At 38.3% G+C, this 26,727-nt stretch overlaps 1 protein-coding gene across 3 annotated transcripts in view; it reads right to left on the reverse strand.

Moving 5' to 3' along the window:
* Nucleotides 1-3,041: 3,041 nt before the first annotated feature.
* Nucleotides 3,042-26,727, reverse strand: part of zdhhc9 (zinc finger DHHC-type palmitoyltransferase 9) — a 78,736-nt gene continuing 55,050 nt past the window's right edge. Inside the window, exons 4-10 of one of the 3 annotated variants that reach the window (XM_055643749.1) lie at nt 26,248-26,385; nt 20,029-20,077; nt 17,367-17,469; nt 16,077-16,180; nt 15,086-15,173; nt 11,824-11,917; nt 11,298-11,473 (exon numbers count right to left, since the gene is read on the reverse strand). In XM_055643749.1, the coding sequence (XP_055499724.1) occupies nt 11,445-11,473; nt 11,824-11,917; nt 15,086-15,173; nt 16,077-16,180; nt 17,367-17,469; nt 20,029-20,077; nt 26,248-26,385 (605 nt within the window). In that variant the 3' untranslated portion in view covers nt 11,298-11,444. Of the gene's footprint in view, nt 11,474-11,814; nt 11,918-15,085; nt 15,174-16,076; nt 16,181-17,366; nt 17,470-20,028; nt 20,078-26,247; nt 26,386-26,727 lie in introns of all 3 variants that reach the window. The other 2 variants (XM_055643748.1, XM_055643747.1) reach the window with 2 other exon arrangements.

The raw sequence follows: 26,727 nt of genomic DNA on the forward strand, positions 1-26,727 counted from the left end.
GCTATTTAACATGCAAATCTGTATGTCTTTGGAGTGTGGGAAGAGACGGAAGATCTCAGAGAAAAACCCGCGCAGGTCACGGGGAGAACGTACAAACTCCGTACAGACAAGCGCCCGTAATCGGGATCGAACCCGGCTCTCTGGTGCTGTAAGGCAATAGCTTTACCGCTACACCATCATGCCGCAAATCTTCTGCATATGTTCCCACTGAGACAATACAATTATTGTATTACTTATTGCTTTTAGTTTAGTATTGTCGTGTGTACTGAGATACACTGAAAACCTTTGTTTTTGTGTACCATCCAGACACATCGCACCATGAGTTGGAAAGGTTTAGAGGGATATGTGCCACAAGCCAGTGTTTGGGATTAGTTTAGATGGAGCATCTTGGTCAGCATAGACGTGTGTGGTTGAAGGGCTGGTTTACTCTAGGAATACAATCCTACACACGTACAAATGTGGAACAATGGTAATGGATATGAGCAAACCCCCTTCTGGGACAAAGGCAGAGAGTCGCCACATTTCAGCACCATCTTGCAACCTTTCAGCCTGATCTTGGCCAAAGAAGAAATGCATTTCTTATTTTCACAATTCTTGGCCCACTGTCCTGGAGGTATTGCACAAGTGATGATGGGTTTGTCAAGCCCTGCAAAATGTTGTCACTTCCGCTAGCTGCCACTGTCACTCTGCCACTGCTGGTTTCACCCGCTCAGCTGGCTGCTATGGGAACTCCAGTGGCCGTCTCTTCTGCCTGTTCCAGCACCACGACATGCGGCCATTGTAACGGCACCGGCTATCGCCACCCGTAGCCGACCCTCCCCTTCCGTGCATCGAGGTCGCTATGTACCGCTGCCCCGAACTGACCAGAGTCGCAAAACTGTGGCTCAGTGTTAAATATTCAATGACTCCTTAAAATTGGTGCTGTATACTTGTAGAACTAATAGAGTGCTCCTCCTGCTGGCTGTCTCAACATGCACAAACTAGACCCACTAATTGAAACTCAGGGGCCCAGAAATTCAGCCGTGCCATGCCCATTACAGGCTCAAATGTGTACTAACAAGTCCAAAACTGCATGTGCATATTCCCCACAAACTGCATTATGGTTCTACAACATTATTCAAAATGCACCTGGGAAGTATTTTTAAAACCTGCATTAAAATAGTCACACTTCTTGTAGAGAAGTATAAAAAGTATAATTAACTTTTCCAATCAATGTTATGTTCCTTCAAGTATAAAGGAGTAAAACAGAACATCACATTGCTTCCAATTTAAAGGTCAACGTATTCTACATGAGTGTTTGAATTCAAAAATCATTCTTGTTCCATTAGAACATAAGTATTCCAGCCTCCAAGGTGTTTTAAGTCAAATAATAAGAAATTACTCTAATCTTTAATCAACAAGGAGCATGATCGTCCGATCAGCTCAGAAGGTGATTGGCTGCAACCTTTCCTCCATTGATGAACTGTACACTGCAAGGGCCAGGAAGCGAGTGGGTAAGATAATCTCTGTCCCCTCTAACCCTGGCCAAAAACTCTTTGAATCATTTCCCTCTGGAAGGGTACTCCGGACTGTCAAAGCTGCCACAGCCAGACATAAAAACAGTTTTTTTCCACGATTAGTAGCTTTACTCAACAACCAAAAATCTGTAGCCTCCTTTTGCTCTGGTATTATGTTTGGTTCACATGTTTGATTAATGGTGTTTTATTATTAATGTTTAGAAATTTATGTGTCATTTGTAACTGTCACTGTATGTCATGTTGTCACTTGTGGGCTGAGCACCAAGGCAAATTCTTTGTATGTGAATACTTGGCAAATAAACTTATTCATTCATTCATAACAGATGGGTTTTTTTCAAATGCTTCACCCACTAGAAAGATCCTGCCAATTAAACAATTAATACATTTTAATATTTGATTTTGCATGTCTCGAAGTGACTCGGGACTGTATTACCACAACAGATTAAAATACGCAAATGTTATTTATTCAGGGCTCATTACAAGAATGAACATTTTCCCAAATTCCACATTTACAAACTGACCTCAATATCAGGAAAATATTAGATATAACCTTTATCAAAATTAGATTTTGGACAAGTCATAAGAATATGGGTACCTTGTTATAGGAAGGTGTGAAGACAAGGACCAGAAAAGTTATAAAAATTATTCCTGAGAGGAGAGGCGACAACATAAAGGATGAATTAGTGAGGCTGGGATCATTTTCTTCAGCCACTGATGAGGGTATGGCAAAAGTATATAAAATGAAGAAGAGGCGGCTGAACATAGTAGCTCGTAGGAAGCTGCTCCCATTGATGGAGGGGTCATGGACTAGAGGTCACCAGAGTGAGTATTTTTGTGCACAGTGTGTGTTTAGTATCTGGAGGGACTGTCTGCTAATGCGGTGAAGCCAAGCAGGTACATTTGTGACCTTCAAGATGGAATTGGATAGATAAATAAATGAGAAAAGATCTGCAAGTAGCTGAGGGTAGCAGATAGCGATTTGCTAGAGTCGAAAACTAACTAGGCCACAATGGGCCAAATGGCCTGTGCTGTAACCATTCTACAATTCAATGTATAATAGAGTGCTTCAAAGTGTATAGGTTATCCCTTTAATTAGCTTTATTTAAAGGTTTGGCGCCATGATCTCAACATCAGCCTCAAACAAAGATAACTCAATCCAAATCAAATTTGAGCCATGTTATTGGGTGCTGAGAGGAGCGATTGGCCAATGATGCAGGCATTATTTGCTGAAGTGTGGCACAACTGTTCATGATTTAATATTGATATAAATCATCTGAGTAGAAAAGGAATGAAAACACTTCACACAAACATTTTTAATCACATTTTCATCAGACTATCCATATGATCAAGTTTATGCCACCCGGGACCATGCATAACAAATACTATCCCATTCCCAGTTGGTAATCAAGGGCAGACGGCAGCACCAGATGGTGTTAAAGTGTGTAAATGTTTGTGGAACACAGGGGAGCAGCTACTTCAAATAACAATTGCTGAAAGACAATCAAATCACACATACGAAACAAATAATGTACAAGAATTGTATTTATAGACAGTTAGTTACATTAATTTGGTTGAAAAGGAATACATGGCAAATGAAAATCATAAATTAACAGTCACTATCAGAATATTGAAAAGGCATAGAACAATTTTCTAAAACAGTAAATTTCTTTATAAATAATGAATACAAAAATGATTTTCTTTTTTGCATTTAGTTTCACACATTTTATCCAGACAGCAGCACATATTATTACTAACTAAACAAAAAAGTTAAACCTGAGGTAAAAGGCATTTAAAGTCACATGGAATGATAGAGGGAGGGTTATTTTCACATTGCAAACTGGATAATCAAGCAGAACCTTTGGGGCAAATGCTCTTGAATATCCAGATGAGCAAATCTGTTCACTGATTTAATGAGATGAATATCTCTATCAGTACATCTAAGCAAACCCATACATGCTCCAACTGACCAAAATAGGGTACAGATAACATTTGTAGTCTGTGGTTTGGTAATTATTTAATGTGTTCTGGAGGAACAATAATGGATGATAGCTGGCAATAACTGAAGGGGGCAGAAGTAGATTGAACCATCAAGCTTTCACTTTATACATTGCATATCATAACCTGACAACAGACATATCATGACCTGACAACAGGCAAACTGAATGGCTTATTGAGCATCACTCATTTGGAATAAGTGCCTTTTAAGCACAGTTGCCATCTAACATTCCACCATCCTGCCTCCTTGTATCTTTTCAACTTCTGTTATACTCCATTAACATCCCATTTTAGCATTGGTTTAGGAGTTGTCTATATTTATCTGATGATAATTTGTATTAAAACAATACTCTGCATGCAGTCTTGTTTTTATCTTAGACAAGTTGCATAACACCTACACATCAGGAACGCATCTTGTTCTAGTGTTCTGTCCGACCCGCAGCAATGAAAAGATAATGCTCACACTATTAAATTAATTGCAAACTTGGGGATCAGTTTAATTACAGGCAGCAAATAAAGACTTTGATTAATATTTAATAAAAATTGAAGAATCAATCATTTTGGTCATTCTGGACTGCTACAAGACATCCTCCGTAAAACTCATTTGGAGAAAACTGACATAGAATTTTGTGTTGCAGAAAAACTGCTGCTGTTTAGAAAGATTATCCTCAAATTGCCAACATAGAGCTTACTCTGCACCCTCCAAATCTAAACTTATAAAATGGATGGTTAATTATTCAATGGTTGAAGGATTTAATAATTGAAACAAAATAGAAACATTTTACACGAACTAAGAATATTTTACACAAACCAGAATATTTTCAAAATATACAACTTTCCTCACTATGGAAAAAAAAATTGTTAAAATCCTTTGAGACATGGAAGAAGTGACATACAAGTCATCTCACAGCCCAGAGATTCTTTCACCTTGCTATTAAGTCCATCGCGTACAGGTCACAGGCTGTAAAACATATGCAAAGTAGCTGAACATGCACAATATATGCAGAAAGTATTCATGGCAAGAACGGCTTCTTGCTACTTATGGGGAAAAACATCAACCTATTCCATCTCTACTGAGCCTAGCACACATATCCCTAGCTTGTTTAGTTAGTCCTTGCTGCTGATGTCTTCCATGCTCCCACTAATTAATTTTCAACCACACTCCACACTGTCCCCACTGGACCTCTTCTCAACTCCTAATGTCTTGGCACAAAGCGGGAACTACGAAAGGTGAGCATTTGTGTGTGTGTGTTTGTACGCACAAAGTCAATCTTGTGCAGATTGCCTTGGGTTTGCCTATAATAGAATATTTCTGGCTCAAATGGGAAGGTGGGTCTGTTCATCTGTTAAACATGTCCTTTAGGACATGGAAGAACATCTTTCTCACATTTTGCAATGACGTATTGGTTTTCTTCAAATCATTTAAAACAATTTATAATTTCATTTGACATAAATGTGCAGTGAAAATTGCAACTATGAATTAATTTGTAAAACATGATGTCTGACAAAACTATTTTTGTCCATTTGACTTTTTTGATGCTTTAAAAAAACTGGCCATGTCTTTTGTTCCATCTGTACATAAAGATTATGCATTTGAAAAACAATTTAGCACAAGGTTTTGTTGCCAAAAACTGTTCATTGAAGTCTATTATAAAGTGCATATGTGATCAGAGCTGTATGACTCCAAGTCATTGCATAAAGAAAAGAAAAATCAAACACAGTTGTAATTACATCCAGACACTGATGTTGCATGCTTTGTAAATACTCTACAATATTTATAACTTCAACCCGCTTAGAAAAAAAATTGGTACTCCGTTCAGATAAATAGATTCATATTTTTTCTGCTAAATATTTTAAAACAGATCCATAATCAAGTCTTTTAACATACTTGAACCACTCTAAAAATCTGGATCCTATACTACTCAGATTGGGAACAACAACAGAAAGGAACAAAGGGGCAGAGAGATGCTGTAGGTAGAGGGACAAAGAGACACAAAAGGAAGTAAGCATGTGTGAGAACATGACAATGAGTGAAATAGCAAGGAACAGAAGTGTTTATAAGTCAACACATGGTGATGGCAATAAAGCTTCCCATTTATCTGGAATGATCTGCATTTAAGCAATTTATATTTTTGGCACCTTGTAAAAATCCAAATAGACTTTTGGGAATTGATGTATCAGATGACATTTGCTAGCATAACTGCAGTTAAAAATATATACATATCTGCACCTAAACATCCTCTTTGCCTATAAAAACCTGAAGCTAAGACCAAATCTGATCACATTTCCTTGGATTTAATTGAATGTGATTTTTTTCTTGATTATTCAAAGCAGGTCAAACGTGCAAGGTAAATTATCTTTTCTTTCTTTCCTCTCATGATGCAAATTTAAAGTTCAAAAGGAATAGAGCAAAAATATGAGATTATTACTCAGAATCATCAATTCACATTCGTACTGAATTTTCAAAAACCAAATACAAACACTAACACAGGAGGAAGAGCACATTGTAAGCCAGAACTCTAACAATATGATGTTAGTCTCTTTGCAAAGTTTAAAAAATACCAATTTTGGCCATAATTTTTTTAAGTTAATATCTCCCATGATATTCTCTACCAAAACTTACATAGACCTATATTGTGGTAATCTTTTCTCCAATGTAAATGTTCTAAGAAATAATTGAACAATCTTTCCTTTCAAACATTGACTGTTTTTAAATACTGCGGAAATTACTGCTTTAATTGCTGCTACAAAATTACTTTTGTAAGGTGTACCCTTCAAGAATAGATTTATTCTAACCCTCGAGAGTAAAAGCTTACATTCATAAAACTTTCAAACAAGGACCAACTCTCTAGAGAGTTGTGAATTTGCGGAAATTCTCCGCCTCAGAAGGCAGTGGAGGCTGAATCACTGGATGCATTCTAAGGAGCGTTAGATAGAGCTCTTAGGGCAAGTGGAATCAAGCAGGAACGGGGCACTGATTGTGGATGATCAGCCATGATCACATTGATTGGAGGTGCTGGCTCGAAAGGCCTAATGGCCTACTCCTGCAACTATTTTCTATGTATTTATGTAGCTTGTGTTAGTTCATGGGTCTTTTAAATAGCACAAACAGAATATAAAGTAAATGGTGCTTCAATAGTTTAAATCTCCTAAAAACAATCACTTAGAAAAAGATGAGTATCGAAGTAGGAGGATGGTGCTGATGAATGTGCAACTGGAGAGAGAATACTAGAGGGATTGCTTTAATATCCTTGGGATATTAGGAATAAAGTAGTCGAAAGCGAGACTGATACAGGGCAGATGATTTGCAACTCAACAGCACTGAAACTAATGTTCTTGTAGGCAGGTTTGCTCATCCTGTTGGAGGAGGAGTTTAAGATAGCTAAGTAAAGGAAAATGAAGCCGTTGTAAGATTCAGAAAGGAAGAGAAGCTCTGGAAAATTAAGGCTAAAAGTTGATGTTGGACACAATACGATATAGAGGACTGACATGAATTAGGGAAGTTGGAGCAGAAAGAGAACATGAAGATGCAAGAAACTGCAGATGGTTGTTAACAAAGAAAAACAAGGCGCTGAATGTGCAGATCAAGCAGCATGTCTGGAGGACATGAATAGGTGGCATTTTGGGTCGGAAACATTCTTCACATTGAATAGATGGATTGGGGTAGCCATAAGAGATATAGTGTACCCATGAGGGAAAAAAGGAGAGCTAAGGGCGTTTCAGAACTGTGAATGCAAATGGCGAGTGACCGAAAAGAGAACCCCAGTGTGAAGAAGAAAGAAACTATTCTGTAAGTTATGAAATGGGGAAAAGTAATTGCAGGTAGGTCTTGCGGAGATAATAATCCGGTTTCACTGCTAAATAAATCATATCTATATCGTTAATATAGAAAATGTGGAATGCAAATATTAAGTTATCAGATAACACAGGCAACATTTGAAGGAGTGTGCACACATTCAATTTTATTGCATCATGCTCAATTCAACTAGTTTTGAATCCCTTTCTTATCATTAGGCTTTTCTTTTAAAATATTCTCACAGCATTGCAGCAACAGTTTCTCAAAAAGAGAAAAAAAAAAACCCGATAAATTCAATAATCAAATTGTGAGAATTTTTGATAAAATTAAGAACTGCCAATGTTAACATTTGACCCAATTGATTTGGCACATTTCAGTACTGCAAAGTATCAATATACGCATTAAATCAATGGGTCAAATGTTAACATTTTCTGGCATAAAGTATGCACCAACTTGTTTCAAAGTATATTTTATGTTTTCATGGTCAAAGCAGTTAGTATCTTAAATATTAAAGATAACTTACCCCATTAGGTAAACCGTCCAAATTTAAAGTGTTTGCACCTCATTTTCAACTACGTAGATTTTACGTGTCGACCTGTGTTTCCAACATAGTGTCTAATGCAACTGCAACTCATGATGTATGGTTGTTTGTGGAAGAGCTGAGATGAGGGAGAATATTCCACTAAACCTGGTACATTGAGTCTTTATCAATTCAAATAATCATACATTTATGTTCCAAACTATGGTGCCTTACCATATGACTAACAAGCATCCATATATATGCAACTGTCTGATCTTTAATCTTCAAATTTTAAACCAAAAATGTCCAGTTTCTGATCAGGATGACCTGTATGACTGAAGACTAATCAAAGTACAGGATATGGGAAATTCTCACTTGGAAATGGAGAATGCCTTTTCCATTAATACGCTAACTTTCCCATATTGTCCAACTCCAGCTACATGTTTATCTGAACTGATTGTTTCTGTAGGAAGGTGAAAGAATGGAAAAATGATTCAAAAATCAAAGCAAGCCTTATTTTCAAACCAGGCTCTAACAGATATTTCAAAGTCCACAAAGCATGTCGATTTGGGGAAATCTATGTCATTTATTTCACTTTTGGTATTGAATTCACAAATTAGCTTGCCAACGCATGTGTTAATTTGGTTCTTTTTAAATGAAGTATCAATGGCACTGACATATAAAATTCAATGTAGACTATTATGTTATGAATTTTTCTCCATTATTTGATCAGCAGTGTGTTTGTAGTGTTAGTAATGATCATATCATATTCTAATTTTACAGTGGCTTTCGCACAGATGGTTAAAGTTAATTATCAACTATCAAATGGACACATTATACTTTACACAAAAAGCTTCTGCAGTCTGAAGCTGCTTTTAAAACACCAGTTCAATTTATATTCATTAATTTAGACCACAGGCATGTTATATCAGCTGGATGAGAAGTAATGAAAACTGCTGTCAGATATGAAAGATCGTTGAGTTTTGTTAATTAAATAATCAAAATTATCATATGAAAGTTATTAGCAATTGAGTCAGCCCCACCTAACCTTTGCACAAGACCTTACATTTCATAATGCTACATTTTATTAATGATGGGTATGTGGTAAAATGCAGGCTCACTGCCAATAAACATAAAGTTACCTCCAACACAATCCAATTGCAGTACAAATTATTTGGTTGAAATTCTAAATGGTTCATAACTCCAAATGCAGCCACAAAGCCAGATTTCCTGATATGATTACTTCTGTTTTTGGAAGGTTCAAAATCAGAAGAAACTAGATTTTTCTTCCCATAATCTTGTTTATATTTGGAGTGTTATAAATATAATGTATCAAGAAATAATCATTTTTTTGTTGGTTCAGTGCAACTTCAGAACAACTGTCTTTCTATATGCAGTGGATAACAGTGAGGGCTATTTTATTCAAAGCATGCAGCAATTTCTGCTATTGGTGCAATTAAAATATTGTAGAAACTAACAAAGTTACACTAAAAATGAGAAACACAATTGAATGTACTGTTTCTATAGATATCAATGTTTCATCCTTAAAGTACTGACCTCATTTAACACATTGTTGTCACACATCTCAATCTGAAATATATCACAAATTTCGAAACAGTTCGATTTAGTATCAAAGGCACTGTAGACAGCTCAAATAAATTTGGGAGCACAAAGCATGTTCTTCAATCTTAAAACCTCTGTATATGTGCCTCACTTATGTACTTTTAAATTTCACGCCAGTGTGGTTTGGAATTCTGAGACTTCAGCCTTTAAGACCGAGGCCACAGTTTTGTCTTGGATCCTTATTGAAATGTAGTAGTCTAGAGAACTTGCAAAACTTTGGATAATTCAAAACACTGCAAGAGAAAACCATTTTGTGCATACTTTCACTGCAGTAAAAAGATTTGTTTTTATTAAATTATAAATGGAACCACCAAACCATATTTTGGTTATTAGTGGCCTGTCCACTTTCTCGCAGCAAGTAAAAGGAATTATTTGTTAAGTTTTAAAATGTGACATTTGTAAAAGGCCTGTCCCACGTGCATGCGACTGCATGCGGCGAGCGCGACCAAACCAGAAGCGGGGGCCGCGCGGAGGTCGAGTGAGTGACATGAAGTTCGAGCGAAGTCCGCGGGAAGTTCGCGTGTGACGTACGGCGTCGAGGCGGTGTGCAAGGCGGCTGCGGGCCGGTAAGCCATTGCCGTGAGGAATTTTTGAACAAGGCCAGTATTTTCAGAGTCCCGCGCGATGTCGGGATCAGCTCCGTACAACTCCATACGGCTCCGGCGATCGAACGGGACCGGCCCCGCAAGGCCGTACGGCTCAAGCGACCACGTTAGGTCGCACTTGCCGCATGCAGTCGCATGCTCGTAGGACAGGCCCTTTAGGTCGTGCTTGCCGCATGGAGTCGCATGCTCGTGGGACAAGCCCTTAACAGATTCCCATCAAAACAGTCTCTTTTTGCTTCCTTTCTATATTTTGCACATTAAGCTCACAAAGTCCTTCAATGTGCAAGGCAGTGGAACTGCAGCTCCATTTTAAAAATCATAAAGGAATGGAGAGGTTTAATGTTTCAAAAACCATTTCTCATAGCCAGTTATTTTAAGTTGGAGGCTATTTCATACGCTTTCATAGTATGGGTGAACTGGTTCAAAATCTGCAGAGTAAAGCAACAGTAGTTCGACAACAGTATTTGGGGAAAAAAAGTAGTTTCACGAAAACAACATCCAATGGCAGTATCAGATTATTCATTAATTTGTATCAGATAAAATAGGTTCAGGTCCAAGTTCAATGTCACTTACCCAACATCAAATTCACGTTTCTGATGAGACCAGTATTCTCTCACACACACACACACACATACACAAGGAAGAAAACACTCATAACTCTCTTTATATAGATTGTGTTGCACTCATAACATGCCTGTAACTAGTGATATAATGAAAGTACCCTGGTGAACTTTAATCATGTCAATATTTTGCATAGCACCCAAATGAAACTCAGCATATTACTACGCGAGATATTCGCATAATATTTGTCCTGCCGGTTATTTTCATGAAGTTACAATGTGCAATGGGAAATAAACAAAAAAACAATAGCAATCACTTCTTTGTGGGAAACTCATTTGTCATTCTACATTTTTGTACTTGTGACATAAAATAACAAATGCTAATGTCTGAATGAACACATTTGGCTATGAATAAGCAAATTGGCCCTGAAAAGTCTCTGAGCAATTTGACCTTTTCGTTAACATTCCAGTCTGATGCGACATCACAGCATATCCAACTTCCAAAACATCTTCATATAAAACACACAATACTGATCTGATGGAAATTGTAGTGTCAATTCAATTTGCACCTTGACGTAGCTAGAAGAACCATCTTCCAACATTTTGTGCACCTTCTGTTGAATATCGTCCGGGAGCTAAAGGGCATGTCCTCGATATGTTCCTTTCGTCACTGCATCTCTCCGCAGGACTGTGGTGCCAGACTGTATATTTAGATCTGCTGTTGGTGGAGATGGAAGTGGCTTGTTTGTATTAGGTGATGATGCCGTCTCTCTTGCATCTGGTTCCATTTGCCCAGGCACAAAAGGACCTACTTTTACAGGCGCCTGCTCATTGGATATCAACAGAGCTCTGCTTGCCTGATAGAGAAGAAACAATGTTTAGAAATGTCATTGATAAAAAAAACAAGCTGCTGGGGAGGAACTCAGTGATGCAGTCCAGGTGAAGGGTTCGTAATCGGAAAATTTGATGGTTGATTTCCCTCCACAGATACTGCCTGACCCAGTGAGTTCCTCCGGCAGTTTGATTTTTGATCCAGACTCCAGCAATGGCAGTCTCTCGTGTCACCATATTATTAATAAAGCGTTCTATTATGCTAAGTCATAAAAAAAAGAAAAATGATGAGATCAAAGGGTTAAAAAGGCTCTGCTATAACATGGCAAATTTTTATTAAAAAAGGTATAAAAATGCAGAGTTTCACCTATCTTACATCCACGCTGCATGACCCAAGGAGTCAATTTCAAGGAACTAAATAAATTCCATTTTCTACCCATCATACTGTATTCCTGACCAAACTGTATTTCCTAATGCAAAATATAAAAAAAATACTGTAAATAACAGAATTGTTGCAACACACAAGAAACACGTGTAATACATTGGAGGTAGACACAAAATGCTGGAGTAACTCAGCTGGTCAGGCGGCATCTCTGGAGAAAATAAATAGGTGATGTTACAAGTCGGAACTCTTCTTCAGTCTGAAGAAGGGTCTCGACCCGAAACGTTGCCCATTCCTTCTCTACAGAGATGCCCCGTCACCCGCTGAGTTACTCCAGCATTTTGTGTCTACCTTCGATTTAAACCAGCATCTGCAGTTCTTTCTTACATATATGTACGTGTATGTATGTAGGTGTGTATATATATATATATATAAAATATATATATATAAAATTATATATACATACATACATATATATATATATATATATACATATACATATATATATATATATATATATACATATATACATATACATATATATATACATATATATACATATATATATATATATATATATATATATATATTTATATATATATATATTTATATATATATATACACCTACATACATACACGTACATATATGTATATATAATTTTATTTTTCTCCCCTGAAAATAATTAGTCCAACACACAATACAATTAAGGGGATTAAATAAGCTGGATGGCAAATGGAAGATGTAGATGTTGAGAGGGGATAAAATTGTGATAAGGGAATGAGATATTAAGTTTGAGGCAGCCAACAGCTCTATTCAGAGTTATTTGTTTTTCCGACAGATCAGGTTAAAGCTCTGCGGTGCTGCCACATCAAATTATCAATGATGGCAGAAATGTAAAGAACTACAGGAGAGGAGGCTCCGGCAGCATCTCCATTCTCACTGACGGTCAGCCCAGAGAGGAGTGGAAAAGATTTTCAAAGCATTTTCAGCCAGAAGTGGCTGACCTATCCTCGTCTACTCGCAAGATCTCCACCATTAAAAGACAAGCCTGCAGCCAATATGATTTTTTTGCACATGAGAAAACAATATCCAGGTCTACCAAAGGATTGTGGACCTAAAAATATCCTGGATGCAGTGTTGATGACTCATGAATTATCTGTGCAGCTACCCGAGCCATTTTAAAAATGCTACAACACCAACATTTATCAAGTAGAAATTGCATGTGTCCATTTGGCTGGACAATTCTAACCAATTTCTTAATGATATTAATTTAAAGAATCTGGACATCACTGGCAATACCAGCATTTTTTGCCCTACCCTAAATGATTCCGAGCACAGTGGGAATCAATGGGAAAACTCTCATCTAACTAGTGCCATGTCTGTGACAAAAGAAGATGGTGGTAATCGAATCATCTTAGTCTCAGGACATTACTGCAGGAGTTCCTGAGGGCAAAGACAGAGATAAACTAAAGCCTGGATGAGGTTCAGATGCAAATAACGTTGATGGAACAGTTGCATTACAATTCTGAGAACTATATTCTGCACTCCATATTCTTGTCCTTTGCTCCATCTATTGTCATAAGGTCATAGGAGCAGTGATCGGAGCAGAATTAGGCCATTCGCCACATCAAGTCTACCCCACCATTCCATCATGGCTAATCTATCTCACCCATTCTAACCCCTGACACCCTTAGTAATCAAGAATCTATCTATCTCTGCTTTAAAATGATCCATTGACTTGGCCTCTACAGCCTTCTGTGGCAAAGAATTCCTCAGATTCACCACCTTCTGACTAAAGAAATTCCTTCTCATCTCCTTCCTAAAGGAACATCCTTTAATTCTGAGGCTAGACTCCTACTAGTGGAAACATCCTCCCCACATCCACTTTATCCAAGCCTTTCGCTATTTGGTACGTTTCAATGAAGTCCTCCCTTATTCTTCTAAACTCCAGCGAGTACAGGCCCAGTGCTGTCAAACGCTCATCATATGTTAACCCACCCATACCCAAGATCATTTTTATAAACATCTCTGGACCAGGGCCAGCACATCCTTCTTCAAATCTGGTGCCCAAGCTCAGTACAAGCAGAGATTTGGTTTGCCATAAAATTAAATTGCACTTGGCCATTCTGAACACAACCCCAAGTCCTGATAATTTATTTCATACTCAATCATCACAATTAATAACCTTTTCTAAAGCACTGTAATACAAAATAAATTGCTGAGTTATGCCATGACCTGACATACTTCGGTTGTGCCAGACTCGGGTCAGGTAGCAAGGCTCTTGTTTCAGGGGCAATTAACTGGGCAGTAAATTGTGTACTGGCTGGTGATATGAACTTCCTATTAATGAATAAGAGATGATGAAATGAACAGAATGACAGATTGTGTGTGCACACAAACAGTGAGCAAGATATGTCATGTCCCATCCTTGAAACGTCACAAAGCACAGCAGAAGCAATCGGTTACTTTTTTTTAGGAATACCCATTTATATAGATGGACTTTGATGCAGTCGTTAGAGCCCTTGCCTAACTGCTTTAACAACTCAGATTCAATCCTGACTTCTCGAGTTGTGTGTATGGAATTTGCACATTCATCACTATGAGGGATTACCTGGCCATTCCTGTTTCCATCAACATTCGAAAAGTAGGTGGGTAAGTGAATCTGGGAGGAATTCATGGAAATGTGGGAGGAAAACAATTTTGGCTCTGTACGACTCTATGTCTTTAAGAACAACAACCAAATATCCTCATGACATTGCCATGAAAACATTTGTGTTTTATGTATTCAGCAGTGTTGATTGATGGAAAGATACCAGTTTGAACAGTGTTGTACAACAGGATCACAAAATCTTTAGCACTCACACGCAAGGCTAGATGGAGTTAAATCGCTCAATGAAAGATAGCAAAATTAACAATGTCCATTAACAAACCTTCAAAATTTTATCCCATCTTATTTGGCCAATTTAGCCAGTATGCTCTTAACAATGTAGTTGAATCCCATGCAACAAGTCCTTATTTTCAGACCTCACAAACAGGTGAAGAGATCCATGACTCAACCGCCTCTTCCCAGAAAAAACAATTATATTACTTCTTTGACAAATTTATACCACCTCCTTCATGGCTTTTTCTAATAACTTAGTAATGGTAATATTAATATTAATTAAAAGTATCTTTCTACAACTTTTCATCTTATTAGTTTTCTGCATGGTAAATGTATAAAAAAACATCAATAACAGAACAAATCCATGGTCTTACCATCGTCTGTGGAACAGTATTTGCAACTCCATTAGTATTGACTGAAACACCAGGCTCATCTTTAATGACCCCTCTCCTGTCAAGAACACTAAAAAAAAGAAACGCATTTAGGATTGATTCTTCATTAATTAAAAACTTTTATTCCCTTTTGTGAGATTATGTTGGTGGGAGGGAGAAAAAGAAACAAGAAGAGGAAATTAGACAAAGCGAACATTCAAACAGCAGACTCACAGGTCTCAAGATGGCATAAATGCAATGAGCTGTTGATGGCATAAATGCAAGAGAGTATGTCAGTTCATAATCGTGCATTTCTTTGAATGTTCACAGAAACAATTGTCATGGGGTCTTTGATAACCACTTGACCAACTGCAAACAACGATTAACACTCATACAATTCAATAGGCAAGCTTCAATCCAAATAAAAAATTGGAAATAACCCTAGAAACCAGCATTTCTGCAAAAGTGTATTGAATTTGACCAAAAATTGAGGATAAATATGCAGCTGCAAAATACATAACATAACAAAATACATAACACAACATGGTCTGAAGAAGGGTCTCGACTCGAAACGCCACCTATTCCTTCTCTCCAGAGATGTTGCCTGTCCCGCTGAGTTACTCCAGCATTTTGTGTCTATCTTCTACATAACATGAAATCATTTTTCTCAACTATTTTTATTTCTACGAAAGATTCAAAGATGGTCTAAAGGAAATTATAGAGCCACTGTTAAGGCTTCTGTTACACAAACAGCAGTCAATTCACTTACATTAAGATCCTCCAGAATGAACTGGACAATTGCCATTTCAGTGCTGGTGGTGGGGACTGAGTGAATGTTGGCCACGACATTGAAAGGATTTCCTTCCTGTCATTCCATTAACAATTTAAATCAAGGATTTATTTGTTACTACATATGACAACTAAACACTCTTGGCTCTCTTATGCACATCGCCGTTTCGCTCTTTATTTTAAACTTATTAAACAGATTCCTTACCTTGGTGGCACTGGCCCACAAAGGATCTCACAACAATTTTTTATTACACCCTCATGGCTGTAAGGATTATGGATTCCATTTTTACCTGACCAAGAGCCTTTAATCTGTGCAAAAGAATGTAATGAATTAAATTTTCACACTTGTAAATACTATATTCTTTTCAAATCCAGAACAGGATTTACAACTCGTCTAACACAAGTGTCATAGCATCACATGTTACTCTTTGCAGAAATACCTACCATTTACAGTTAATATAATAACACATAAAAAATAAATCAATAGGATAATTACTGCTGCCTTGAGCCTTGTACATAATATTAAATGCAGCTTCACAAAACTACCGCCTGTTCACTAAAAAGAATAGTTGTTAGCAAAGGTCTCAATTTTTCCAAAACATCCAGAGAGAATTTTGGGAACAGGGCTGAATGCCTCATATTCTGATAATTACCACATATCTCAGTCAAAATTATATGTTGCACTTATTAATGAAAACAAATCTCACATCTGCAGGATTCACCATCACAAAGTTATTAAAGTGATGGAGTATATATAAAATATAGTGGCAGAAATGCGTATGTTTGTTACCCTGAAATCGAATTGGCAGCAATATAACATATAGCCAATATACATTTTTAAATGTTATATATCTAATCGTTTTATATTAATAGATTATTTATACAAGAAGCAGCTTTAATAATCATTGTTCGCAACATTAGATGATAGAATTCATTAGATTGGAAATAGGTCCCTACTTTATTTTCCCATCAGTTATTGTTGAGAAGCAGAATAATTTGCTTTCTCACCATCAAAAACATGGAATAAAACTACACTGCAGCAAGTTATGCACACGAAAGGGAACCCAAGTGGCAATTACTTTGAGATTAAAAATCAACACTTTCTGTATTCAATCTCCACTCTCAATTAGAGAAAATCATGGAGAAAAAAGGGAGTCCACACTCCCAAAGGGAGCATCAACAGTACACGTGTTTAAGAAAGAACTGCAGATGCTGGAAAGATCAAAGGTAGACAAAAATGCTGGAGAAACTCAGCGGGTGAGGCAGCATCTATGGTGCAAAGGAATAGGCGACGTTTCAGTCTGAAGAAGGGTCTCAACCTCGAAACGTCTCCTATTCCTTCGCTTCATGGATGCTGCCTCACCCGCTGAGTTTCTCCATCACCGGTACAAGTTGGCATTTTCCAAATTCGGCTTTCGATAGTTGATCAGTTATGGTTATAAATCCTAAAACCAGAAGTTTACAAAACCATTCCTGTTTTATGAATTTTACTTACATCTTCATTTGTGGTCTGATTGAGTGCAATAAGGTATGTGTGAAATCCAGACAGTCCAATCACAGACCATAATGTGAAGAAGCAGATCACCACTTCTAGCACAGTAAAGGTAAAGTTAAGGAACAACAAATAATAAATATCATTTCACGTACTCACTACATTGTCGAATTTTGCTATCTTTTACAACATCAAACTGTCACTAAACATTTCAAACAAAAAATATAACAATTGGTAGAACAGCAGGAATGAGCCCTTATGCCAAACATGATTCCAAGTTAAACAAATCTAATCTGCCCGTACATGATCCATATCCCTCTATTCCCAACACATGTAAAGGTTAACCTTTAATACAGCATCTCAGTGACACCATTAAATAAAAGGATAATTTTTAATATTTACAGTGGCCATTAATTATTTGTTTTTGAAGTATATAAATTCGATGTTGGATATATTACAGTGGCTAGAACCAAACTTCAGAATCAAAGGGGTGATTTTGATGTTAAACATAAAAAGTGAATCTTGGGTAGAGGGACAAAAACTGAAGCCCTATGTTCATGTATTTGCAAGAGTATTTGTATTTAATAGAAATACTCTCCAAACACATGTAATATTACATCTTATTTTTAATACCAATTTTCCACAAATATAATTAGCTCATGCACGATACAATATTCTTGTCACTTGGACTCTAAGCTAGGCTCAAATTTGTGCACCTTTCCAAAATGTTTAAATCATCTCAATGCATTTCCTATCACAAATGCTTGCTGGGACATTAACATATTTTATTTCTACTTATCATGTTTATCTCAGCTTGCCTCAGTAATATTATCCATAAAACCATGGGACTATTCTACAAGCTGATCTGGTTCACTGAGGCTCTCCAGTTTATGACTCCAGCCCCATAATGTGTTTGACTCAATTGTCTCTTCATTTCAGGGGATAAGAAATGTTAGTGCTGCTTTTGAATATTTAAAATGTATGGTAACCTATTAAAGCAAATTTCATTTTCAGCAAATGCACTTTAAACCACAGCTACTTTTGGAGGACTAGTATTTATATTGCATATTGTATTTTTGAAACTTTAAAGTGCTTCATATGGCACCCATGGATCATAGATTAAGCTGCCAAGTGCAACAACCATTCAGCATCACCAATGCCCCACAAACAATAAAAATGAATATTGAGAAAACCTTTTTGATGCCGTTTGATTCTGGGAAAGATACAGCAGTGACAGGTCTTCAGTGTTTATTTAAAATGATGCAAAATATTTCAATATTACAGACTTTTGACAATGATCATGGCTGATCGTCCCCAATCAATAATGGCTGATCGTCCCCACAGAAAATGTTGTGGCAACCAATATCTGGATTTTCAAGAATATTTCATAAAGATATCACGGTGATAAGACTGTGGTCAGAAACAAATAACCCCGTCTGAGCACAATGCAGAATGCTCCCTTCAAGCATTAGTGAGGTGAAAGGAAAAGCTATAAAAAGACGATTGGTGGGATTAGGTGACATGATATGATATGCCATTTATTGTCGCTATACATGTACAGTGAAACTGAAAGCTGCTCGTACTCAGTGCATACATACAATACATGATGTACAGTCAGAAAGAGACACTCCTCCAGTTCTACTATTGTAAAACAAAATCTAATCCTCCAGTTGAAACCAGCAGTTCTTCTGGTTCAAATTAAAAGCCTAGAAATTACTGGGTTAGGTGAACAATCAACACATACAGTTTACCAAGGGCTTAAACTTAAGTTTGTGATTGACAAATTTGTGGTCTATGACATTTGCTAAATAGGGAACCCAGATTAAATGTAATGCTCTCATCCTTAAAAATACACAAAGAAGGTAATGATTGTGTATAATGGAACAGTGTATTCTGATAGGTGGCACTTAATAAGCAGCTACAGCAGTAATTCCAATCTGAAAACTCATCAGCATTTACATTGCCCGATTAAGTGCAGAAATATAGATTTTTGACACAATGTCACTGTGACATTCGAGTATTAGATCAATTATCATTGCAGTCTATGGGGCCTTAGGGAAAATGGCTATCATGATTCCCAATTGAAGAAATAGGAGAGGAGAAATAGGCAAAAGTAGAGCTCTTGGTGTTCCATTCCCAAATCCCATTGTGCTCTCCCCACAAAACAAACCTAACAACGACTTCCAGTCTGGTAAGTCAAGTCTGGTTAATTTATTTTTCCCTGAAGCCAGTTGTAGTATACCAACAATGAAAATCAATTAACTCAATAGTGACCAAGGATCTAAAGAAAACACTGTACCACAGTACTCAATTATTCATCTTAGCATTTAAGGAACAAAAAATATACATAAGAGATACCAAAAAGCAATGCTTGCGAGTCACCAAAAACGCAATGTTCAAAATCCTACATGCTGCAAAGGCCACACATCATCTGACTAAGGGGCCATTGAGGCAGGTATTCCCACATCACACAAGTAGTATTTAAGTGAGCACTTCAAATGCCGTGGCATAGAAGGCTACAGACCTAGTGCAAGAAAATAGATGTACGTAGATAGTACTGATGTCGTCACAAACACTGTAGGCTGGAGGCCTATTTCCATGCTGTGTGACTTGAGAGCTTATGGACTATTAATACTTTCAAACACAGATGCTTCTCAAAGGATATGTTCCTGGTGTGTCCTTCAGCGTGTTTAAAAAGCCATTGTCCACTGATCCTGTTTAAAATAAAAATAAAATATGTTGAACAGACAAGTCAGTGAAATATGAAGAAGGAGCATATCTTACCCCCAAGGCTAAAGGGGGAAGAAATATAAAATAGGCATTCAGCGTGGAGCTTCCATCAGAAGATGATAGCAAACAAATGTACACATAACAATGCATATTTGAGGCATTTTTCAAATTCAGGAACAACATTCAAGTAGTAGCATCCTGGAAAATGGAAACGGTGGTGGTAGAATTTTGGGGGAGAATCAACAAGAACACAGAGCAACTTTCAAAGGGAAAATTAAACTTTGGGAAAGCCTACAGAAGAAATAGGCAGACATAGTGCAGAAAGCTGTCAATTTAAGTTACACTTGTATGAAACAAGGGATCATGTTATCAATCAAGAGCAGCAGATTTTTGTTTAATCTCTTGATGTAAATTAGGCCTGCATATTTGCTCAATTGAATCAACAATCGCCATTTAATATCGACTGATCTTGGTTCTGAGCTGCCATCTGTCTGTCTAAACCATCCATTCAATATCCAACATTTCTGTGAAACTAGCATTATTTGTAAAAATTGAGAAACCAAATTGAAATTGTTACATCATTGAAAATTAATTTAGAGCACCTTGTTGTTAAATAATTTTTTTTTTAATTCTCAACTATTGTGCAGTTCTTCCTTTAATTTGTTGCAGCCACTGCATTTATTTTGTACCTGTAACACTAGATTCTGCTCTGTTTATATTCTCTTTATTTTCTCTGTTGTACTTATGCGTGGTATGATTTGCATGGGTAGCACACAAAACTACGATTTTTCACAGTATCTCAGTACATCTGACAATATTAAACCAATATCAATATTTGCAGAAACAATGAATTGCAGATGCTAGTTAATACACAGAAGAACACAAAGTGCTGGAGTAACTCAGCAAGTCAGGCAGCAACTCTAGAGAACAAGGATAGGTGACTTTACAGGTTGAGACCTGAAACATTACATCCATATTCTCCAGAGATGCTGCCTGACCTGCTGAGTACTTTGTGTCCTTACATATATTTGCACATTGTTTCCTGTTTCACCTTTAAACTAATAGTTGTTCTCTGATTTATAATATACGACCTCAAACTTTGATATACAGATAAAAATATGAAGCATTAAACTCTTGCATTTACTCACTTAAATACACCTGAACAAGTTTTGTGCATTCAGAGGCTAGTTAATCTTTAACACACAATAAGCCTTAATTACACTGATTCCTCAGTACTCTGCTTGTTTTCCAAGAAATAAGAGTTCTATTTAAATCAGTTCTAAAAGGGGTCATCATATATATTTCTGATGGGAGTTTACTTTCCCAGTGCTTTGCAATGTTGTGCGGGGAACTTGGTGTAAACCCTTGCCCTTCGTGCTGCTCTACCAAGCTTAGAAATATCAGTGAGCGGTTGAAGGGTTGTTCACTCATGCAGAGAGAGGGCTAAGACAGCACTTGCAACATATCCAGCAGGCAACGCAGGGATCAGCTCAGAGGTCCATAGCTCAGCACTGAGCAGCTATATCACTCTGCCACGCCTGCGTACTGGACACCAGCCCTCCCCACACCAAACAAGAGGGTGCTTCCTTGCTGCACGGGCAGCAGCGGAGCGCAGGGGTTCATACCGGGTTCCCAGATCAGCCCAAGTGGATGTCCTTGTTAAAGTACAGGGAGTACGTACCAGTGAGGGTTCAGCCCAGAGGATTATAGGGATTTAGTCCCCTGTGGGACAGAGCTCGGCAGGGCACCTGTGCAGTGTCATACAACCTCTTGTATTCAACACCCACATTTAGAAATGCGGAGCTTCCTCCCTTCACGAGATTTACAAAACCTCAGGAGATAGAAATCCCATCTCTATCACATGCCCTAAACATGGAATGTCAAAACGCACGCACATTGAAATCTACTCTTAAAGTTCAGATCTATTGAAATCAATAGATTATCAGAGATCAATACACGTTCATTTCTCCAATAAAATGGATATATACCCGCTCCTTGACATTTTATTTCTAATAATACCATTTCTCCTTTTAGCTATATCTTTCTGTATGAATAGAGTATTCTAATTCAGGCTTCCTGCTTTAGACTGTGCATTTCTCAGCAAGTATTCTCCAGTCAGATTGGTTGAATAAACACATAGTTGTTTACCTAGTTTTTCCATGCCAAAATCCCTTGAGAGGACACAGTGACTAGAAGGGTCACTAACAACCCGATTGCTGCTCAAAAGCTCAGCGAAAACATAATAAATAGTGAAGCCATTCATTTCTCTTTCATCGTAAATTCTTGGACATTAAATTTATTGATGTTTAGAACTTTGTATTCCTCGTATGCATACCAAATACAATTCATCCAGAACTTAGTGGCACAAAGTTTAATGCTTACATTCTGGCAAGCAGAAAAAAATAATTTGAAGTATTTCTGTGCAACATAGAAGACAAAAGACAAAAACTGCAGATGCTGGAATCTTGAGCAAAAAACAAGGAGGAACTTAGAGGAACACAACGGGTTAGACCATATCTGTGGAGGGAATGGACAGACGCATTTTCAGTTCAGGTCCAACATCAATAAAGGATGTGTTCAAGGTCAGAAAACAATTGAAATAAATAGATCGTCTTAAAATTGGCAGGATGTTATCAGAGGGATGCCTCTTAGATAAGTATCATGTCTTGAGCTATTCACTAATAGAATAGACAATAGACATTAGGTGCAGGAGTAGGCCATTCGGCCCTTCGAGCCAGCACCGCCATTCAATGTGATCATGGCTGATCATCCCCAATCAGGGCCCCGTTCCTGCCTTCTCCACATATCCCCTGACTCTGCTATCTTTAAGAGCCCTATCTAGCTCTCTCTTGAAAGCATCCAGAGAACCTGCCTCCGCCGCCCTCTGAGGCAGAGAATTCCACAGACTCACCACTCTCTGTGAGAAAAAGTGTTTCCTCATCTCCGTTCTAAATGGCTTACTCCTTGTTCTTAAACTGTGGCCCCTGGTTCTGGACTCCCCCAACATCGGGAACCTGTTTCCTGCCTCTAGTGTGTCCAAGCTCTTAACATTCATGACTTAGATGAAAAATACAATGCAACATATCCATGTTTACTAATCATACACTGCCAGGGGGCAAAGCAACAGGAGGTTTGAAGGCTGTGAAATGCCATAAAAAGATGCTCAGATTTTAATGTTGAGAAGCTAGTATATTCTGATGAACACATGGATTTTAATCCCTGTTTTAAGTATAAGCAGAGAGAGCAAGCAATTAGGAAAGAGAATGGTCTTCCTTCGAATATTAAGGAAAGGAAGTGTTGCTGAAATTGCACTGCGCTTTGGAGAGACCAAAGCCTGAAAATTGCAATTTTCGATTCTATGGTTAAAGGAGGGTATAATTGATTTGGAATCAGGGACACAGATTCATTAGATTGATTCATGAGTTGAAGTGATTCTGGATGATGTCCTCTATTCATTGGACTACCTTACCCGTGTTTTTATTCTCACTGGGGAGGAAAGACAACCGTGGCGAACAGTCATCACAACACATTTGTGGCTGCATAGAAAATGAATGCTTCACTGTTTCCATATTAAGTACTGTATACATATTTAAACAGGCATGGCCTTACTAAATTTGATTGCATTTTTCCAATGGTAAGTGAGAAAGCCAATACATGAAAAGGCAAATACTTTCCAGATCTAGGGAAAAAAAACATTTTCTATCAAGCTGCCCATAAGGATCCTATGTAAAGCTTAATTTCACGAGTCACCCAACCAGGCACGTGCCGTGAGTAATTACTCAGGGTAGGCAGTCAGTCGGCTTTTAAAAAATCTTAAACCGTGCCTGCGCAGATTGTTTTGTCAGTCGACTTTTATAAAGTCTTTAAAAGCCAAATTTCTTAATAAAGTACCGTATTTCCCGGCAATGAAGACGCACCCCAATTTTGAGTTGCTAAATTCTGAAAGAAGGCTGGTGGGACATAGAGTTTCTCACACTCACAAAAATAAAAATAAAGAAAGCAATTTGCTCAAGGCTTCCAAATCTCCTTCGTTCTAAATTACTGAATGGGTGGGGGGTGGAGCATGACGGCAGGTGGAGAGATGGTGGGAAAAAACGGGGACAAGTTGAATCAGTTGTGATATTATTGAATGACAATATTAGTTCAAGAGACCAATTGGGGGGAGAGTTCCTTTCACAGCGTGTGGGGAGTCTAGCCAGGGGGAACTCTCCCCCCACCCCCACAGTGGAGCTGTCCTTTTACAGCTGCTTCACATCAGCTGCCAGCAATAAGGGATAAGACTTGGCCATCCCTAAGTACAGGAACATCGTTCTTGCTGTACTGAGGGATAGCCAAATCTATATTTCTTGGTTAACAACCTTCCAACTTTGGCTTCCAAGACACATGTAAATTTTCATATTTAGACAAAAATGCTGGAGAAACTCAGCGGTGAGGCAGCATCAATAGAGCGAAGGAAATAGGCAACGTTTCGGGCTGAAACACTTCTTCAGACTGATGTGAGGGTGGGTGGGGAGGGAAGAAAAAAGGAAGAGGTGGAGCCAGTGGGCTGAGGGAGAGCTGAGAAGGGGAGGAGAAAGTAAGGACTACCTGAAATTAGGGAAGTCAATGTTCATACCGCTGGGGGGCAAACTGCCCAAGCGAAATATGAGGTGCTGCTCCTCCAATTTACGGTGGTCCTCACTCTGGCCATGGAGGAGGTCCAGGACAGAAAGGTCGGATTCGGAATGGGAAGGGGAGTTGAAGTGTTGAGCCACCGGGAGATCAGGTTGGTTATTGCGAACCGAGTGGAGGTGTTCGGCGACGCGATCGCCAAACCTACGCTTGGTCTCACCGATATAGAGCAGTTGACATCTAGAGCAGCAGATGCAATAGATGAGATTGGAGGAGGTGCAGGTGAACCTCTGCCGCACCTGGAAGGATTACTTGGGGCCTTGAATTGAGTCAAGGGGGGGGGGGGGGGGGGGGGGGGGGGGGGGTACAGCGACAAGTGTAGCATTTCTTGCGTTTGCAAGGGAAAGTTCCCGGAATGGGGGTAGTACGGGTGGGAAGGGACAAATTGACCAGGGAGTTATGGAGGGAGCGGTCTCTGCGGAAAGCAGACAGGGGAGAAGATGGGAATATGTGGCAAGTGGTGGAGTCAAGTTGGAGGCGGCGAAAATGCTGGAGGATTGTTTGTTGTACGTGACGGCTGGTAGGGTGGAAGGTGAGGACAAAGGGGACTCTGCCCTTGTTACGAGTGAGGGGATGGTTTTCGTGCCTTATTTGTGGGTAAAAAAAAATAGCGTCTTCATTGCCGGGAAACACGGTATTTAAAAACATATAGCACCAAGAAATTTACTTACCACATTATTTGCACACCAACTCCATTCTTCTCTCTTTGTTTCCTAAGATACTCTTAAGATAATGGCAATCCATGTTTGAAAAACCCGCCAAGAAACTTGCGCTGTGCATGCGCAGTAGGCTGCTGTGCATGAGCAATACCGCAAAGGCAGAATTTCAGCTGCCGTCAACTACCCTTGAAATTAACGTCTTGAAACAGCGTCGACGGCACGTCAGCTGCACACACTTTCCCGTATTACATGTATTGCGGATGAAAGACACGGAGAATTTTGCCTACCTAAGAGATCATCGATCTCTTATGTAGGCATAATTCTCCCATGCCTTTACTATTTACATTTAATAATTACCATTTTATAATTTTAGTCAGGGTAGGCAGTGCCTACCTTGCCGACCCTGACGGCACGTGCCTGCACCCAACATTCTTTCGTGGGCATGGGCCAGGCTGTATTTTAGCATTAAATTAGCAATCTCACTTAGCCGATAGACTGACCAAAGTGGAAAATGGCCATACAAAAGGTAAAGAAAGTGAGCTGGTGTCCATAATCATGGTAGAATAGTCTGCCTGATGCAAACACTGTATAACCAAGACAGAATGATCCATTTAACTAAATTGAAAATAGCATAACTCTTGAACGTTCAAAACAAAGCCATGTCCTAATTGGATTTGATCTCAAAGCCTAGAGAAAGAAAGCAACGAGAACCAGATGGAACCATCATGTAATTGAACCAATTAATCAGGTTTCATCATAACTTTATGTTTCAAATTGTTGGGATAATAATATTACAAGGCAATTAATTTCCCCTGGTTACTTACTCAGTGCCACGTGAACAATATCAAAAGCAAAGATGTAGACAGTTAGGAATGACAACGAGATGGTGAAGAGGTAAAAGAAACGGTAATTCCTCTTTCCAACACAGTTTCCAACCCAAGGACAGTGGTGATCGAAACGCTCTGTGAGGGAATGAACACTGGAAATTACAAGTCTTGCAACTTATCTTCTCCAATTAAAGTTATGCAGCCTTGATAGAAACTAAAATGCAAAAATACTTGGCAAATACAAACTGAATTGGGTCCCATCACCCACAACATGTTCTGGACTTAGTGAAATGATTACATTGTATCTCGGTTTGCTTTGTTGTCACCTTCTCCTAGCTAACAATGGTCTATTCTACATTTTCCTCGATCTGCATCTCTTTAGATCTTACAATTCCTTCTCCCTATAACTCCCTCTCTATCCTAACCCCCAGCTCATACCTCACGTAATATTTTTTTTACCAAATTCATTCATTGTAT

This window comes from Leucoraja erinacea, chromosome 12 (genome assembly GCF_028641065.1).
Source record: "Leucoraja erinacea ecotype New England chromosome 12, Leri_hhj_1, whole genome shotgun sequence".
NCBI classification, from domain to species: Eukaryota; Metazoa; Chordata; class Chondrichthyes; order Rajiformes; family Rajidae; genus Leucoraja; species Leucoraja erinaceus.